The 20,842-nt window shown below is 42.8% G+C and overlaps 2 protein-coding genes across 3 annotated transcripts in view; both read right to left on the bottom strand.

The window, feature by feature from the left end:
- Positions 1-13,716, bottom strand: part of tln2a (talin 2a) — a 93,649-nt gene extending 79,933 nt beyond the window's left edge. The window contains exon 1 of one of the 2 annotated variants that reach the window (XM_051379408.1): positions 13,562-13,716. The gene's annotated coding sequence lies outside the window, so the exon portion shown is untranslated. Of the gene's footprint in view, positions 1-13,191; positions 13,374-13,561 lie in introns of those variants that run through there. The other variant, XM_051379409.1, reaches the window with a different exon arrangement.
- A 2,590-nt stretch (positions 13,717-16,306) lies between these two features.
- Positions 16,307-18,678, bottom strand: ddx28 (DEAD (Asp-Glu-Ala-Asp) box polypeptide 28). Its single transcript, XM_051379421.1, has one exon. It carries the CDS (start codon positions 18,457-18,459, stop codon positions 16,771-16,773), a length of 1,689 nt encoding a protein of 562 aa, XP_051235381.1. The 5' UTR covers positions 18,460-18,678; the 3' UTR covers positions 16,307-16,770.
- Positions 18,679-20,842: the final 2,164 nt, after the last annotated feature.

Here is a 20,842-nt window from a genome sequence, read left to right as displayed (position 1 = left end):
TGAGCCGAGATCTCAACGTGGATGTGAAATGAAACTGCATTGAAATATGAGATGGCTTAAATGTGCCTAACAGGACCAAATAAATGTGAATAGTTGGCTTATTGGGTTAAAGCACTTTGTCAAAGCACTTTGTAAACCATGTTTTTAAAAGTGCTATACAAATTATTATTATTAATTATTATTATTATTATTATTATTATTATTATTATTATTATCATCATCATCATCATCATCATTATTGGCTCATTTTTGGGTAAATTTAAAGCTACTGCATTGTGAATTGGGTCCATATGTGTGATAATAAAGTTTACAGTCGAGATCAAGTGAGACACCAAGGTCTCGATAATGGAAAGAACATCACAGCTAATGAGTACGCTGTGTAAGTTACATTAAAGAAATACTAGCAGTGACTTGATTGGAGGGAACTATTCTGTATAATGTGTTGCCTCTCATGCTGGCCGGCATATATGGGCTGCTGATGTTAAACTCATCCCAACAAATTACCCATAAATAACCCGTAGGCAGCACATCATTTCCAAGACACAATAAACAAAGCCCAGTTTAAAAAGGCAGTGTCTCACTCACTGCAGTCCTGCAGATTAGGACGGGCCGGCCCTCTTCATGAGCTGCCGTCCTAATCTTCTTTTGCATCTCAGCCGTAAAGATATGGGAGTCCTTTAATCCGCTCACTGGGTGGACAGCTGCGAGCCGACATTTAACTGTCTGCTACTGTAGCTCCAGCTGCTTTGGCCTTCCCAAACCCAAATCAGTGAACAGCTATATGGATTGACATACATTTTAATTAGGATAAGCACTTCTCTGCCATTCCTTATCTTTTCCATTAGCAGCTTTTGCAGTTAAGGTTTTCTAAACGGATGAGTGACTTTCTAGGTGCGACACTTCCCCAAAGCCCCTTTTGAAAAAGTCCATTGCAATTCCCGGGCAAGTTGATGTGATTACAATTCCAGGCAGGTAACTGGCAGGAAGGAGAACCAATTAAAAAGCAGGCCGGTGGCGGGACAGAGGCTCAGGAACACTAAAGAAGAAGAAAAACATGACACTGGGAGGTAAACTGCGTTACAGGGCTCCGGCCGCCTTTTGTGGGGGAACAATCCAGCTACTCCAAGCCCGTTTTTTTTTTTTTCACTGCTGTCTGCAAAGTGAAAGCCTTGCTTGTCAGTTCTATTGTTAGTAGCAGGCAGGAGCCGCTCCCAATTCTCCTCATACACATTAAATACTCTGCACTGTTTGGGGAGTCAGATAGCAATGGTAGGCACACATGCTTGAGAAAGTGAATACACCCCTATCGGGACTGAGAGCTTGGAGTTAAGTTTAAATACGCAATGGCTGCAACTAATTTAAATGGTTAATTACTTGACTTTGCATCTCATAAAGGGGTGTTAAAAAAAAACGCACATCGAAGGCACCATCGCAGACAAATATCCAGCCAAATACAATGCCTAATTTGTGTAGCGTAATGCATATTTTCACATTATGTTCAACAGGTTTTTGTATAGTTCCCCACTATGAACCTCGTTGACCCTGCTTTTCAGCTTGTAGCCTACAACATGGATGCAATCATTCTGGTTCGAAGCCGACTGGCCCTCTTGCAGATTTTATCCTCGTATCATGTAACCAAACACATTTTCTATTTGTGGACAATCCCCTTCTGAAATCAGGTCTTGGTCAGACTCGATTTAAAAATGGTTTATAGGCTTCTATGTGACAAGCAATCTGTGTCAAAATAACTTTTCACAACTGCAAAATTACTCTAACAATCTAATGCACCTAACTGAGATAAAAAAAAAGATGGCACACAATGCAGGGTACAGCAGTCACTATGTGAGAGAACCAAGTAATGAATTAAAACACAACCTCTTACGGTTTTACAGTCTTTTCCTCCGATGGCATTGTAGTAAACCATTATAACTGCACAAACAATCACAGGCCAATTGTTTCTCATTATGTGTCGTAGCAGGCATGTGACAGTGATACTCAACGCCAGCTAAATGAAGGTCAGGTGACCTATTTCCAGTCATCATAAATCATGCATGAGGAGTCCATTTTTTAGATACCCAGACGAATGCAATGAAGAAATGTCAAAATGTCACGCAGACAGTGTGAATATTCTGTCCATCAATACACCACCTTTCGTCCATTTAACAGATGTGTGTGCTGATTTACGGCCCAGCAAGGTAACCTGTGTCATTTCATCCCTGCGACTGGGTTGCAGCCGAGGTGCTGACATGCTTGCTAGCCGAGGGGTTGAGTAGAGAGCCGGCAGGGTGGTGAAATAGAGATAGGAGCGAGATAAACTAAGATTTGGGTGGCAGGAAAAGAAAAAGCAAGTGAGTTAAAGCGAGAACGCGCGGTGGTGGACTGAGCTGACGTTGGGGAGGCGGAGGAGGTGGGGGGGTGGGGTGGGGTGGTTGCTGCTACAGTTTCCTGCTAGGTCAGCAGACTGGAGCTGATTCCAGGACGGCTTATCTTTCAGCAGGAATACCACAACCGCACCAAAGGCAGGGACTGGAGGGAAGGAGGGGGCTAGCACTATGAATTCAATGCAGAACGCACGGATTACCACAGTGAAGATGACAACCTCAACTCTAAAGAATTATTTATAAGGGGAGACTTTAACACCAACAAATTGACAATATGCTGCCCAAGACAAGTTCTTTGTTCCATATTTAAGCTATGTACACACTCTTTCGCCATTATGTATATTTAACATAGTAGTTTTACATTTTGGGAAAATTCACTTTTTCGATACCACTCTCATGTCTTTGCTAAAATATAGAGCTAGAGCTAGCCAGCGATTTATTTATTTTCCTCATCTAGTTGTTTTTTACACTCTGTTTATGGATTAAACAAATATATAATTATTTAAATAAAAAAAAACACCTTTGGACAGAGCCAGATAAGTACTCAGTTTCCAGTCTTCACGCTAATCTAAACTAATCACCTGCAGCGAGTTTGCTTCATATTTCAAACTACAGTGCATAGATTTTCTTATCTAACTCTCAGCAAGAAAGCAAATATACATATTTTCTACTCCTTTAATTTCTCCAAATTCATCTGTGTATTAACACTATCCCATAAATGCTGCATGCCATGTGCCACCTCTGCATCCAAAAGTGTGTATCTGCTTCTAGTAAGCATAGCCTGCTTAAAAAAAAAAAAAAAAAAGGCCTGCAGGATCCAGGAAAGTTGTGGAATGTGTGGCAGTCCAAAGAGCACAGGGATGCCAGGTTGCTCAGGAGCGTTCACCTGCTCCCACAGCTGCACAAACGTAAAAGGCTTGGCAGCACAATTAATAAAGCTCCAATGAGGGAACAGGCTGCACTTGACATCAGGGAAAACAGATCAAAAACAAAAATCCCATTTCCCATCTGCCACTTGTAGCTGGCATTTAAATCCACCAGCCTAGCAACGCATGTTGCCAATTCAAAATCAGCACTGAGTCTCTGCATGAACATTCCCTTAAGAGCAGCCAGTAATAAATTTCCCACCTGGTGTTTGCTTACCAGCCTTACAACCACAGATAATCTTGTAGCTCATTGAGAGGATGTCTGACTTTAACAGTATGAGTAACAAACAGGGAACTCTGTCCTCAAAAGGAGAGCCATCACTCAATCATGGAGGAGGTGAAGGGGTGGGTCGGGATGCCTCCCAAGTAATTTCCCTGAGGGTGTGCTCTGCACTGTGGAGATAAGTAACCCGACTGAGGACAAGGCTGGCATTCTACCCCGAGTCCAAAAGACAAAACACCCGAGTCCATTTAAAGAGAGGAATCTGACAATGCAGCATTTGTCTCATTGCCAGATGGAGAACAAGCTCCCCATAGACATGTCGATATGAAACACTGCGTGCACCAACTTCAAGCTCAGAAGATTACTATAAACAATCTTATTTTAAATTGGCAAAGCAGCAAGTACTGATATTGGATTATCTCAATTAAATGCAAACTGGGAACAGAAGTTATTATGCAACTCTTTGCAGACAGTGGCTTCGGAAAAGAAGCACAGTAATTATGAAGCATCAGATCCCATGCTTTTCATTAATCCTACATAAAAGAAAACACCAACAAATTGAAGGTAAAGCCTCAGTTCAACGGCATGCGGCTCGTGTAGAGTGCTTTCTGTGAACAGTGGCAACCAGTGCAGCCATGCTGATTATACAAAGTTGACAAACGAATCGGAGCATGGCAACTTATGCTTACACCAACTCCAGTACTGGCTTCCAATACTCAAACTTCAACTGTTCTCCCAATAAACCTAAGCCTTTTTAATGAGTTAATATAATGTGTTTTCCATACACAGACAGACAGACAGACAGACACACAGGTAGCCCATTGAACAACTTAACAGCCATGTGACAGTTGGCACCTGCAACCCTCAACAGTTACACTCTAGCTACCATCTTAACTGAATGGAGTGGCTGTAACGTCCCAGCAGCTCACTTTCTCGTTCGAGCGGAGTGGCAGGGCGTGAGAAAAACATTAGATCCAAAAATCGTAAAATGTTGCTTTAGCAGACCTCGTTTGTAGGTTTCATCAGCTTTAATGCACTGACAGGTACAACCAGACACACCTACTACTAAACTGCTGCTGCTACTGCTATTACCTGCAGCAGGCGGATGGCCTCTCTCCAACAATCTCCACTGCTTATAACTCGACTGACTGCAAAGTCACTGGGGGGCAGCTAACCACTGTATCCTTGTGGGTAGCCACATTAGCGCACACTGCCCATAGCATGGCACACATATAAAAGGCTATTTTCGGCCTCTTGATTAACACTGCGCTTTCCACATGCAATGTAAGCCAGCTGCCACACTCATAACGTTGCCTCCAAAAAAGAAAATAATGTTTACAAATCTACATAGCAGAGTACACTCTGTTTGAGTGGTGTTTCGTCTTCTTCTTTCTGTCCCCATTTTCTACACTGAGAGGCCTGGCAGCACTCCCATGTACTCTCCCTTAACTAATAAACAAAGAATGGTTTCCCTTGTATAGCTCTATTCAAACGACAACCTCCACAAGCAACATCAGAGGCTCGCAGGGAGGCGGAGAGTGCAAGCAAGTCTGTTCCAGACAGAAAGGTTTCGGCCAAGGGCAAGGAGCACTGACAGTATGATTGTGTAACAGTCATACATTAACAGCCACTTAAAGTGCTATTTCTGGTGCCGTCCATCTGCAGAATTTTGCAGTGTCAGGTTGGATATGTTTTAGAGGGCTGAAAATTCAACGTCTGAAAAAAAGCAAAGTGTTGCACATTAAGGAAAGGAAACTAAATGCATCTTCTTGTAATGGGTCAAAAAAGAAAGGGAAAACTGCGACTTCATGGATTTTACTTTCCAACTACCACAGGGGAGATGAGGCCCATCCCGATTCCCGCCACTCCAAAGTTTGTGTTAAAACATTTTCACTTGGTCGATGTCACTCTGTGCGATCATGATGCCATATTTGTCAACATGCACTTTGCACCCTGACACACTGCATTACAAAAGAGACAACTCAATACAAACCCTGTGAATAAAACAAGAAACATGAAGCATAAAAGCATAAAACATTTAAATAAAAAACCCAGCAAGCATCTGTCAGATCTTTCACGTAAGATCTGTAATGCAAACACTGACATCCGACTGAACTGTCTTGCCAGAGAACAATATACTTTAAACTTGTATTTTGAGGTTAATCATTTTTAATTATCAGGCCAGATAATGCCCTGTCAAACAGATTCAGTTACAGAACATCACAAAATCTTGGTGAAGACTTTAGGTCTACGCAATTGCAGGTGATGCCTCACTGGCAGATTTAACTAACTCAGTTGGCTTTAAGCACTGTGGCATAATCATTTACCATTTTGCATATGAATATCGGTTGGGGAGAACTAAACAGCCTATGAAAACAATATCTGTGACAAACTGACTAACTTGCTAGCAGGCCCAAGTGGGCTTGAGATAGTTCAGGGGTTCCCAAACATATTCATGTCAGGGACCCCCACAGTCACAACAGCTCCCGGAGCCTCTCTCTGTTTGCTGTCTGCTGTTCTGTTTACTTCCCCCAGGCATCTTTTTCACCATCGCACACATTTTCATTCATTAAAAAAACAGCTGAGGTAAAATAAAGCTCTCGTTAGCTTAGCTGGGTCGCTAATGGTACAATAAGTTTACACAATTTATTCAAATGACATTTGTACCATTGACAAAGTTCAGTTTCCTCTGAGGAGGTTAAATAAAAAAAGTGTATGGTATGCAACTAATAAGCCACAGTAACCTTGGACTCTCCAGCTCTCTGCTCCCTCCAAAGTCAGTTTAGCAAATTCGTTGGCTTTTTGAATTTCTCTACTCTGGATTTCAACAATCTGTTCATCCCACTCACATATCCAAAATGTTTTGTTCTTTCTATTCAGCAGCACTGGTGAACATTTCAGCCCCTCTGCCAGCAGGGCGGCCTTATACAGTGGGGTTACTCCCCATGCAAGTTAGCTCCCAAACATTTGTAGCAAGAATTTATCCTCATGAGAAAACCAAGAATAGATGCCCCGGGCTGCAGGAGGGCTGCGGAGGAACGAAGGGGTGGGATACATTTCCAGCACTCCCAGAATGTTCACTCACCCCTGCTCAACAAAGCTCCAAGCTGCTCCGCAGTCACTTCCTGGGGAATTCCAACACTGGATTATTTTCACAAACCAAAACATCACAGGGACTAAAATAATTTGATGAGTGATACAAATGTTAAAATTTGTCAACAAAAAACAAACACGTCGAGTAATGAGAACACCATTTGTTCATGACATTGGGGATAGATACAGTTGTAGCCAACTGCTGAGGGATCTTCAAAGCCATGTTTGATTTCATATTTTAAAAAGGATGGGGCATTTTATTGGCAGACCCATCAAAGCTGCATGTGCTCATCCCCTTTTTTTTTTACATTTTGGTTGCAGTTTCAATTTATGTTCTGTCCTGTTCTTCAAATGTTTCTCCTCCAACGTGACCAATTTGTACAGATATGGGTTTAGACTACACATTTGTATAAAAAGTCAACATGCAAAGGCATTTACTTCCAGACGTGTGTATATAATGTTTTCTGATTCGTCCAAAGTCGGAGCAATGTATGAAAACACACTTCAGATAAGATACCAAAAATAACCACAACAAGTAGCATTTGGCACCAAGTAGACCACTGAGTGAATCTAAAATAAAGCACTTTGCTCAGGAGCACTTGTTGTGGTGGAGAGGGTGTTACACGGTTCACTTCCAAGCTGCAAACTCTGACTCAGTCCGTAGAAGCAAACCAGCAATCTCTATGTAAGAGGGATGCCTCTGTAACCTTTAAGGAACTACTGCCTTTACTGGTTACTTTGGCACGATCAAATAGCCCCTAAGCAGAAGGAAGAGGAGGGGAGATGGAAAATGAATGTTACTGCCCAAAGCAATATAAGTATAAGTAGCAATAAGGAATCTAAGTGAAAAGTGAAAATTGCAGGGTTTATCATACAGTGACACGGTTCACAAGCGTGTTTGGCCACATGTGGTTGCGTAAAGAACAGCCAATCTACACTCTGTTTGCGGTGCGGTGTTGCTTCTGTACTGGGAAACAGCAGACACCTGATTAGGTTACATTTCTGCCCTGGTGACTAAGAGGCATGAGCCTCGAGGTGGCAACCATGGCAGCAGGGATTTCTGCCAGAGATGCACTCCAGTAATAGCTGAGGAGCTCAACTGCAACCTGAAACACTTTTCAGAGCAGATCCACTTTCAGCCAGGGGTCGAGATGACGGTTCGCTTTGGCCAAAACCCCAGAAATTACAAGCGGAGGTTTTGAAGTTAACCTGGATTTGGCCCTGCGAGTAATGATCCGTCTTACAGATGTTTGTTTTTTGTGTAACTACAAAGACCTTTGTGTCCTGGCTGGTTTCTCTTTTCAATAATGTTAATATTGAATAGATTTTACAAATCTAGGATTTATGAAAGGGTAAACAAAATCCAAACCAAAAGGAGTATTTTAGTGCATCAGCATAGTATTAGCATAATAGTAAACACAGATCAATTCAATACAATTATTAAATAACTAGAATAAGAAAGGAGACTACAGTCTGAGGACAACTTTAAAACCAAAAGCAGATAATTGGAAAATTTTAGCTTGTGTTTACATATTTATAGCCAAAGAGCTATAACACATCCAGTGACGAGCGGTTCTGGGAAGCTAATAAAGAAGATACTTAAAGTCAGAAATAGCTGCTATTCATTTTAGTCCTCCTGTTTACGTTCCAAACTTTAACTCATTTCACTACAAGGCCCTTTCAAGATACTTAACCTGTTTCTTTCTTCTGGAGCTTGACAACCTTATACAAAGAACAATGAATATAAAACCATCCACCAGTCTCAGTCTATTACAATATACAGACAACTGTGGTCAAGAACATTGTCATGAATGTGCTCTTCTGCTGGCGTAACACTTCAAATGAACAACTCTATTTAAAATGTCTACTAAGTAGTAGGCAGCACGAGTTCTTATCTCCCGTCACTATGACAACCATATTGGAGACTTCTGCTCCAGACTGATCAGCATGACCAAAATTTTGTATTTTTAAACCAGACTGGGGGTCCTCTGACTTGCATCACAGCACACACAGGACCACATATGCAGACTGCCGCAGGGCACCGATTGCTCAGACAGACTGCTTCTCCTGAAACATACTCAATGTTTAATTATAGACAGGGGGGAAAAAACACAGCAACATTTCCTATCCTTGAATCCTACAGAGTATTTAAAACCAATCAATTAGCAAGGACCACTGAACGTGCAGAAAGTGTGTGTGTCACACTGGCAGGAAACCACTGTACTGGCTTATATTTGTGATGCAATGCACATTGAATGGTGGACTGAGTGGGAGGCAGGCAAACCAGAACCCAGTGGGAGGTGGGAAAAAACAGAAAGTAGATGGGATGTGCCAAGAAGGCTGCCTCTGCTGTATACATCCAACAATGACCAACATTACAGTAAGAAAGTTTGGCTGATGCTTCACTAATGGTTGGCTGGATGGACATGGTTGGCTGAATCCCTCCTCACAATCTTTACAAACCTGTACTTAATATTGCTGCTGCATTTTATAAGGTTTTTTTTCCATTGAACCTTTACAAAAAACGGCTTGGCTCAAAATTGTGACTCTTGTTTTGTCAACCTATCGTGTGTTGTTAATCATAACATATCATGTCGTTGGGATAAAGGAGCGCGGAAAGTGATTCAGTGGGTTTTCTGTCCGTCAAGTTAAGTACTCTACATTTGGAGAGCCAGGCAAGGGGCCCTCTTTGTCACAGGAAGCCCTACTTGGAATCTTGTGATTTGACTCTGATGTTTAAGGTTACGCATGCCTTGGCTTGGTCACAACGAAGTGTGAAATTCTGTGATATTGTTAACTTGAACTAGGCCAGACATTCCTCTGCATCCACATCCACATCCACACACACACACACACACACACACACACACACAGCAGAATTCCACAGAACACAGTATTCCCAAAATGTGTGTTAGCTGCAATTTGTGAGACACTTAACTTTGTGAGCTGCCGTTAGTTAACAATTCTGCCGCTCAAGTGTAGAAGGAAAATTGCTGTAATCCTTCAGATTTGTGTCCTAGTTGATCTGGCAACAACAGTAGTTACTGTAAACAAAAAGTGTGGTTTAATGCCACAGAAAACACATGTAGCTACTTTGTCAGAGATACAACAGGAGAGCAACTGGCTTATCTGTTTACAGTGCAACCAAACAAACTCACATTGCATGCAGGCAATTTAAATCAAGGGTGGGAATGGCAGACTCAGCCACTAACAATGAGAACTATTACATAGAAAGGTACTGACAGAATGCAAATACATTGACTGGCTATAGCATAAAAATGGCAACATAATATGGCAGGGAACAGGCAATATCACAGAAGGACCCATCCTACATACAGGGAATACTTCAGTCAAACCAAAGATGGCAAAACCCCGACACTTAGGGGAGCATTTTAGTAAAATTATGCAAAATTATACCACCATCCCTGCATGGCATACATATAATTCCTTAACTATCATTGAGAAGGCACGTTTGCTCATTTAAAGCACGTTATTAATACACATGGTCTGGAGTCACAAAAGGGGGGAGCCATGATTCTAAATAGGAATTATGCAAGTCTATCCTGGTTAAACCACTACATTCTCACGATTGAAACCTTAATCTCATCTTCAACTCCAGATCAAGAGCAGCTCCAATCTGGCATAACTGACACAAACTACAGCTGTGATCATGTTTCCATGAGGTCATCATTTAGCCTTTTAGACCCTGCTATTTATCGTATAAAACCTTACAAACATGCAGTCTAAATGTTGTAATGATTGTGTTTAATTGTTTAATCACATAAAACCATTATCAGTCAAACAAACGAAGGCAATTACATTTGCTAATTTTGAAAACCAAAGGTTTATGCCTAGTTACCAACCTGGCAACCACTTCCAAACATTTGTTTAAGACTCCGAGAGCCATAAAAAACATGGAATGAGCTGCACTGGGAAACAAGCAGAATACTGATTCCTTGGTTATTGCGGTAGAAACAGAAGATTATGTTTATTTCAGAACAACCCTGGAACAAGTGTCATGAGCAAGACCTTTTAGGAATAATCTGTCAAAGTTTTTAGCTAATGTAATTTAACCAGGCTTTCTCCGTACCGCTCAAATTCTGTCCCCTCCCTTCTTGTCTTTGCAGCCGCTTTTGCATAAAAAGACATACAGATCACAAGCATCATGTTTCCTTTCCGTTTCTACACCAGCCCTTCCAGGGAATGTGTGATTAACATGCATTTTACCTGCTGACTGTACCAAGTAAAACTCTGATTTACCATGATGGTATGACACTTCCTCTAAGCCTGAAAGAGCTACCTGGCTGAGCATGAGAAACAAACTGTTGGCTCCCCTCCCGTTTACATGGTGCCTCTTATGATTAAAGTGTCATTATGGGTTGCTCATTACTTCCCCTCTGTGGTCACTGGTGACAGCAAAGGCATGTTTCTATGCAGAACAAAAGGGACGGATCAATAAATTAGCCATGTGCTGCTGATGAGTAACCCCTCCACTACCGGATGGGATTGGCCTTGAAGGTCTTTACAAGCCAGAAGCACATGGCCATCGAATGTTAGTCCGCATAGGATACAGACTATGGCAATTAGACAATAAATGGTTTGCTTTAGTATCTTTATGTTAGATATTTTAGTGGCAACAGGGCTATGGACTATAGGTTATGCTAAAACAGTGATTGAAAGATTGATTTTAATTCCTCCCATTAATGCAAAGCATAGTGAATGTGCTTTCAGCTTTCATTATGTGCAGAATTGGACATCATTTCCTAAAGATTCACACCGTTTCTCCATTCCTGCCACTGATTTCAGCACTAAAGAACTGAACAGCTACAGAGTACAGAGCATATTTGTTGATCACTCTGCTTTTCGAGAAGATTGGTTTCAAACTACTAATAGCATAATGGATGCATAAACACTCTCCAAAAAGGTCAGTGCAGTTGCTAATATAATGAAAACGCTTTTGATTGCTGCTTTCATGTCAGGAAAGCCAGATAGAGTTTGGTCAGTTTAATAAATGATTGGTGCCGTGGCTGGTGGCAGAGCTGCATACTAAGCAGCAGCAGCAGCACCAGCAGCTGATGGCAACAGTTAACTATGAGGCTTGAGAAAATGACATTTTCAAAGAGACGAAACAGCAGCATAACTGATCAGTGCAGAAAAACAGGGGCCTGGCTCATTAGACGAGAACTGCCATTTTGAAAGGACAGATTTTAACACGGGGCAACTGGAGGAAATAGGATGACATTCTCTTGCTGCTGCAATTTTCTTCACACATTTATTAACTATAGATTTTAGAAGGAAAATATATTTAATAACCGCCAACAATTCCCACAAGAATTGCTGTCCCAAATGCCAAATAGATCTCTACACACAGACTGATGTTAGACATACCTAGAGGACGTGTAACAAACCAGTCACAGGAGAAAGCTCGTTCCTGAGGCATTACACACACACACACACACACACACACACCCTTCCCTGCTCCTCTTGCTTAGACCCTGGCTTGTCAGAAAAAGACACATGACCTTATAGGCTGCAGGCTCCTGTGTGTGTGTGTGTGTGTGTGTGTGTTTGTGAGAGGTGGGCTTCGGGGGACGATTTACTTTTGTCCATTAAACTGCCAGAGAAACTCACTTGCACATCAAACATAGCAGGGCATCTCACCCGACCTGTCACATATGCCTCCTAACCAGCTCACAAGGCCACAGCGGCTCACTCAAATGCACTGATACACTCACTGCAAACACTATTCCAGTGTATCGATCCTTGAGCCTAAAACCTGACCCCACAAACAAGTGCCCATTCAACTCAAAACACCTTACCAAATATGATGGAATTCCCTGCAGTGATAACAACGGATATTTATATCTGTTGTTTATATGCTTATAAGCATGTGGTTGGCATTAATGGCAGAGCCTCTCTGTGAGGGGTGTGGCAGCGGAGACGGTCCAGGCAGCCATCCTCACAATTCAAACAGCCTTCAAGGGTTAGTTGCTGCAGAGAAAGCCATACATTATTCCATGTGTCGCACTAAAACCTCTCTCTCTCTCTCTCTCTCTCTCTCTTTCTTATGATCACCTTGACCGTGATGAGCACCGGTGCAGAGTTAGGCACAGATTGGCAACCACATGCTGAAAATAAACGCCCACAGGCTGCAAACACAGGCTTCCCTGCAAGCTCTACATATAAATAATGTTGAACCGTATGGTGAGGATGTAATGTGTGGGGTTTTCCTTTCACATCCTGGTGGGGGTATTTTTTTTTTTAACACAGCAGCCACGCGCTTTGCACAGGTGGCCGCCCTTTAATGTGTGCGTTACGGACGTGGCTTTTCTTGACATGTAGGCTATTATTAGATGGGAGGGTAGGGGGGGGTAAAGTTGGAAACAATTGCCTGTGGCATTAGTGGTAGCTTGACTGAGATGGCAACTTAACATGGCGGAGACCCTGGCCGGTGCAATGCAATCTCCGTGAACTCTGCGTGCCTCTTTGACTCTGCACACCCACCTCAAAAGCAAACCAAACCCTCCGTTGTCCACCCCCCTTAATAAATAAATAAATAAATCCTCACCCTGCAGCAGCCCTGTGGTCTTGTAAAGTCGACCCCCAAAAAACCAAGCCGATGCCGCTGGAGTAGTCGACAATTAGAGGCTCCACAAGTTTCGTTCATTCAAATGAGCATCGCAGCCTCTGAAACGCAACTTATAGCAGCGATCCATCCAAAAGCCGAGCAACGCAGTCACACAGAGAGGCTTCCCATCCAGACTCACGCTGGGCTCTCTCTCGCTCTCTCTCTCTCTCTACCTCTCTCACACACACACACACGGCGTGGGGTTTTATTCTAACGCTTTGGTCGGAGAGAAGGTCAGACAGATCGCTACGTCTGCTGCGGGGGAGATGGGCAGCGGGATATAAAGCCGATTACAAGGTAGTAGACCTACCTTCAGGTCCTCTACTGGGGCATTTCAGGCGAGTCAGCCCTGAGAAGATGCACATTAGCCGACAGTCCCGCTCCTCGGCAGTAAAATATCCTCCGCGTTGAGGGAAATTTCCAAGTGGCCGGACAGTGTGTGAGCAGCGGCACTGTGTGTAAATGGGGAGGTGGGGTTGGGGGGGGGATAATCCCACGGTGGGGCAAAGAGGAAATGCGTCATTATTAATGGACCGAACGCTTTGTAGTCCATCCATACACCTCCGTAGTCCACAGCCACTACAAATGTGGGTGAATTAAGTGACATTTATTTATATTAAAATAAAAAATATATATATTAAGAACAATTACCTCACAGATTCTTCCACTAGTATTGAGGCTTTTTTTTGTTTGTTTTTAAATGACTGGTTGTCAGCAGACTATCATGTTAAATCTGGTTAATAAGTAGGCCTAGATGACCTTTAAGTATTGGTTTGAAGCCCACCAAAAAAAAAAAAGAAAGAAAGAAAGGAGAATCTTCTGTGAAAGGCATCCAAACATCACCATCTGCTCAAATATTTGAGAGGAAGTTCAGAAATGCTCATTGTTTGTTTTACTGAAGGCTGGTTGGTGAGGAGCCCAGGACCTCAAACAGCCAATCTTTATGCTTCTCCTTCCCATTGTCCCACTACCCAGGAGGCAATTTCCCAAGAGCATCTCCAGCAGTTTAGTACTGACCTTCTAAAATTGTGGGGGGACTTGTGAGACGCAGTTTAAAGACCCCCTCCTGACATGTTTTAGGACCTATAGTCTGTGTGAAATGTGTCTGATATGGTTTTTCCGAAGAAAGGTTCAATTAACTACTTAAAAATATTGTAATTATAGTCATCTACTCTTTCTCCGTCATTGTCCATCCTCAGGATTCGGCAGTGCAGGCTTCAAGTTTCCATGTCACACTTCGAACTCTACACAAAGATCATTCTGCACTGTGAAACATCCAAGTAACAAACAAGAAGTGGACGGAGGACTTTACACTTTAAAAAATGCCAAAAATCAAGGCCAAGGTATCCTGACTTTTAATCCCCTGTATGGGTTCAGCTCCCAAAACTCCCATAATACAGTTTTCTAGCCTCTTGGATCTGTGCCTGGAAAATGTTCACATTTTGCTATATTTGTAGTCGCCCAGCCCAAGCTGATATAACCCTGATGACATCACTATGACCTCATCCGAATTATTTTCCGAAGCTCCACCATAGTCACAGAAGATGTTTTCAACCGTTTTCACAGGCAGTGTGAAGTACTGCTCCTAGTGAGTAAACCGATCATTGTGTGTGAGACCGGCGGAGTGGCCCTTTAAGGCTAAGCTCTGTGGTCTAAAATTATTTTAGCCGTAAAACACTTAATACGTGGCCCAGCAGCTACCTGGAAGTGGGACATTTGATCTTGTTTATTATTAACTAATTTTTTGCAGGGGTCAGTGAAGTTGAGGTAGTACAGAAATATAAACTGAAGGATTGGAGGCATTTGCTCGACATGCTATAAGTGGACACTGGCTCCTTGTTGTCAGGCTACGGATGGGGGAAATGTGAATCCAAGGGGGGCAAAGCTTAAAGATGTTGACCCGAGCCGGAGCAGGACAATCACAGCTAGATTCCAGACATTCTGATGGAAGCCCCTTGTTACTGTCAGACCCTTTAACACGTCTGCCTCACGCAGAGGTCTGTCTGCCTCTATAATCTCTATACTTCCACAAACACACCTTCCAGGCACAAATGTCTACTTGGAAGTTTGTTGTCATCTGTCTATAATTCATGAAAAAACATGAAAACGTTGTTTAAAACAACACCTACTGAACCCGTTTCCATAACCTCAGGGTCACAGGAAAAGTTATTACCTTTGAAATAAGATCCCAAAGATTTTCTTCACTCTGGCAGATTTTCATGTTGACACTTTTTGCGGTTTCCTTTCAACAAGCACCCGCAGGCATGGAAGAGGGGGAAAAAAACCCTTTCAAGTACAGCGGACCTACCACATCAACAGTAGAGATGTCAGGTTTTGGCCTATGCTCAACTTACTGTAGTTTGATGAAGTGTTTCTGTACTGCAAACGCTGAAAGTAAAAAACCTTTCTGAAACGGTTTCCAATAGTTAGTGTGCATGTGGCAACTTAAAAGTACTGAGCATAAAAATCTGTATATATGTTTTGATCTGTCAACTATGCGAGTAATGTACATGAGTTGAAATCAGACAAAGGCCACCACCTAGTGGCTAAACATGTGCAGTGCATATAACGGAAAACACATTCAACTATTTGTAATTGTGGCAAGAAAAAGAATGGATCACAAAAGAATTCAGGAATTCTCCACAAACTATCAATGCAAGACATACATTAAAAAGTCTAAATGGGTTAAGAGAAAGTTCAGTCAAAGTAGAATGTATTTTTCTTATTTAGAGTGCTTTCCGGTTTCTAAACAGGGTAATAGTTCAGTGTAATCTGCCAGTTTATTTTAATATCATATCGTGGATCGTATTTAGTTAGATGCGGTCAACAGGTTGTATTTGAGAATTTCTTTACACTCGCCAACCAGGTCAATTCCTGTTTTTAGTATTTCAGGAAGAGAAGCTATGCTTGCACAAAAAGACCAAACAACAGGACCAACACACCTTTGAAACCCCATTTAGCTTTTGCTAAAAAGGGCAATGGATGGTATATTTTTCAAAGATCAAACATTTCAAAATTGCTTGAATAAATAGTGATGTCAATAAAAGAAGGTGAGAAAAATATGCAATTAGATTTTACTTTGAAGTCAAAAAAATTTCTGAACACACATACCCAAACAGAGGATTTATTCCATTATTGGAAATGCATAGTCGTTATGTTAGTGCATTGTAAATATTAGGACTTACACTTATAATAAGTGACTTTACTTGGCAAAAAAACAAGACTTGTCACTGCCATTAATCTGTCTTTCAAATTATCTCTTTTGGCAATTGTTTGAATGATTGTATGGTAAAAAAAAAAAAAAAAAAAAAGCACACCGTTTAGTAGAATATCCATCCCCAATAATATCAAAACGATCAATTATAGTCATAGCGGGCATAGAAAATCAGCCTACTGTAATTCTAACTTGCTTACTGTTTCTGCTGACAATATTATACATTTAGTGTCATCCCAACACTACACATACAGTAACATATCCCACCAGAGGCTCTTCCACTTGCAAACATACAAAAAACACTTCTACTCATTTTCCTTTTCCTCCTTTACTTTGGGTTTTGGCTCATGTATATCGGATTCCATCCCCGGCAGACTAGTTCTCCTACGTGCAGCCGTCTCAATCTTCTGCACCAGCTCCACATCCCACGGATGAGAGACGAAGCTGAGCACCTCCCCGTCCTCCATCCCTCCTGCTCTTCCCACCCTTCCTGCCCTGTGAATGTAGTCAGTATGGGATTCTGGGCAGTCATAGTTGACAACCAAGCGCACTCGGGATGTGTCCAGGCCACGTGAAGCAATGTCTGTGCATAACAGCACATCTACCGCGCCCTTCTGGAAGGAGCGGAAGATTCCTGCACGCACGGCAGCAGGCATCTCCCCTTGCAGACGTGCGTGCTGCACCCCCATCTCATCCAGCGAGTACCCCAGCCAGTTGACGGTGGCAGATTTGTTGCAGAACACCAAAACACCGCCCCCTCCTTTCTCCTGTTGGAGCAGCTTCAGGGCTTGGTGGAGCTCCAGGGTCTTGTCAGCACCCTTCACCTTCAGGAACGTCTGCTTGACATGTGGCATGAGGAAGTGCAGCATCTTGCTCTTGATAACCACCATGCTGCCAAGGTCTGTGACCTTGCTGAGCACTTCCCCGACACCACCGGGGAAGGTGGCCCCCACTACCAGCAGCTGGGCTTTGTGCCCCAGGCCTCGTGTTTCCTTGGGATTACTAGCGATGCTTGCACGGAGCAGGATGTCCTCCACCATATCAGAAAAGCTGGGGTCGAACATGGTGTCCCCCTCGTCTATTACAAAGAAGCTCAGCTCGCTCAAGTCCAGGCAGCGTCTCCGCAGGGCCTTGACCAGAGCGCCAGGTGTAGCCACTAAAATATCCGGCTGATCATTCTTGAAGACCACCTTGATGTGTCCTACCCCTTGCCCACCACCCACCGTCTTTGTCAGCAAGCCAAACGGAGCACAGAGAGTCCTGGACACAGTTGCCACTTGCTCAGACAGTTCTCTAGAAGGCACAAGTATCACAGCCTGGATCCTGCGTGCACTCGTTGTGTCCATCTCTGGTTCCTTATCAGCCTGCAGTCTGTGAACAATAGGCAGGAGGTAACTCAGGGTTTTCCCACTGCCGGTCTCTGCAGCACAGAGAATGTTCTGACCTCTCATGACCTTTGGGATGGTCTGCAGCTGCACAGTGGTGGGATGGGTAATGTTGATATTTTCCAAAATTTCCACCAGCTCCTTGCAGATGTGGAAGTTTTTAAAAGTCGCCAACGGCTTCTGTTCAACACCCTCCTTCTGATTGTCAGCAACAAAGGGCGCAACAGCCTTTATGTTGTTGATGGTGAAATGGTCACCGAAGGATTTGTAATGCTTCCATCCTTTGGAGCAGAGAATGGGCTCCTGGAACTTCCCCAACATGTAACCCACAGACTGGTTCAGCTCAGGGTTCTTGCTCTGGATCAGGAGCTTGCCAGCTTTGACGGTTCTGATCTTGTTCTGGCCTCCGGTCTGTTTCACGTTCTCGACGCGCTTCTGCAGGTAGCGAGGGACACGAATAACCGCGGTCCCTTCTGGCTTGGTGGCTGTTCGACAGAAGCGGGTCTGACTGACGGAACCAGCCGATAGTTTAACGAACTCGGGACAGAGTATCCTACCTGAGCAGAGGGCTCTCGACGCAGCTAAATAGCCGACCTTCACAGATTGCATTTTGGTGTTTAAAAGCTCCGCTGACAGCGTGGAGTCAGCTGACAGCGTGGAGTCAGCTGACAGGAACGAGCGACTGAACCACGAAGACGGAAGCAGTCTAGTGAACTCTGGAGCTTAAAGAGTCACTCTAAATGTCCAAAAACACCCTAAACATGTCAGCGTACTTCGGTGTTAGACTTGACAGCGGTTTCACCATGCTTCGCTTATCGGCGAATGTTGATGATGTCACGGGGGCGTTGAGTGATGACGCGTGTAGAAACGCAACGTCTAGATCTCATTTTATTCAAAGTCAGCAGCAAATGTACAGAAATAAACACAAATTTGATATATATTTATATATGTATATATAAAACGTGATCCCATAGTATCAATACATTTATTCAACACAAATGCAATAAACATATTATAAATGCTGTAAACGGATACAGTTTTGAAAGCCTTTTTGTTAAGAAAAGATTTAATAATTTTAATTTAATGTTCCCTGAGAAACACATGTATGTATATGGTATTTGGCCAATAATATTGTTAAGTTTACGAGGTAGAATTATTTCTCTATATAAATATTATTGTTATTATTGTTATTATTATGTTAGTTTTGAACAGTAAACCAACTGACCATCCCCAGACGAGTGTCCTTTCTCTAACCTGATCACTGTGTGAAGTCTTCTGCATTGAATCACTGTTCGAAATGGTAAATCAATCAGCCGATCACTGCCCTAGTGAATCAGCACTGCCTGCAGTACAGCGATGTCAGAGATTGTAATAGATTAGTGAAGGGTGAGAAAGAGCACTGTCATTGACACAACAGAGACTGTCGATAACTGTCCACATGATTCTGAGCCCAAGGCCCTGTAAATGCACTTGTATTCATCTGATAACATAGCTGCCAACTTTTCAAAAAACCTTGGAGTGAGATTTTGTCGGGGGTGACCAAAAATTATGCCGCGCACGCAGCCACACAAGTTGGTGGCTAAGATATCAAAGAATTGGAATTCATTTGATGTTGTACCCTGCATTCTGGTGGTTTGTGGGGAGGCCCAAAGCCGTTGATAGAGGCAGCCTACTGGAGATGGACAGTATTGGTTACATTCTGAGAAGCAGACATAGCTGAAGGTCCACCCCCAGGAAATTTTGGATTAAGTAGATGTGATTTCCTGCATTCTAGTGGATTTTTGGGTGGTCTGCTAAAGATGTGCAATACCTGAACTTATTCTGATTCATGTTCGGCATCATGACTTGTAGGGCCTTCTAGACTTGAGCTGAACATTCAACCAGAAAACAATAAAGCCTTATTCATAGACCAGTGTTTAAGATTGGACCTAGGTACCTGTAGGTTGATTGATATTTTGATTAGAATGGTATTAAACTGTGAATAAATAATGAGCTGCTATTTGGAGCATGCAGTATACCACGAGGTTAACAAGGTGCTCTCCTGCTGCTTGTTATGACAGATTTCACCACACTAAATCATGTTCACACGCACAAACAAATAATTTATATCAAGATTTAAAGTTTAAGAGAGTGAGTACTCAATTGGACGACATTTCATTGTTACATACCTAGTCTCTGCTCAGATCAAGGACAACATTTTGATTTCAGAGGTGGGGGGGACACAAGCATTTTTTGGGGCCTTTGGATGGCTTTATTTATAGAGACAACTGTAGGGAGACAGTGATGGAGGGTGAGGAGGAAGGAGATGACACCCAGCAAAGGGCAGTAGGTCGGATTTGAATCTGTGTCGCTACAGCAACTCCGTATAAGGGTCGCCAGCACTACCGACTGAGCTAACCGGCAGGCACCCCCAGTTCACAATAGTAGTTTTTTTTGTTTTCTATTACTACTTTGACGTTTCCTTTTTTGGTTTGACTGCATGTAAATGTAAATATAGAAAAAACATTCTGGACACACGCACGCACATGGACACCGATTCAAACGTGAATGAAACCTCTGATGTTACCTGGGCAACTAGCAGACCGGTGTGCAAGCAAGATGGAGTGACAGCATGGACGGCCAATCACACAAGAAACGGCAGAGCCAATCGAAAAGCTTGTGGGCGGGTCTAAACTAAGGGAAACAGGCTTCAGCTTGAGCGGCCGTTTTCCTCTTGGTCCTAGTGCTTGACGAGTCTCTGTTTACTGTAGCTTAACATTGTTTTTGGATGGTAAAAACTGCAGGTCGACCGAAACGGCCCAAGATCGGATTGTTTTGCGTGAGAAATTGGATGTGTGGCGTGAGTGCGTGTGAAAACAGGCAAAAGCGTGAGAGTTGGCAGCTCTGTGATAATTGTGTTGCCAATCAAAGCAGATCTACATTTAGCCTTATTATTGTTATAGGACTAGGCATCTTAATATAGTATGTAGTCTACACTTGTGAGGATGTGATC

This window comes from Dicentrarchus labrax, unplaced genomic scaffold, assembly GCF_905237075.1.
Source record: "Dicentrarchus labrax unplaced genomic scaffold, dlabrax2021, whole genome shotgun sequence".
In the NCBI taxonomy this organism is placed as follows: domain Eukaryota; kingdom Metazoa; phylum Chordata; class Actinopteri; family Moronidae; genus Dicentrarchus; species Dicentrarchus labrax.
Note: the sequence above shows the minus strand (reverse complement) of the source record. Positions and strands in the feature narration are given on the sequence as shown.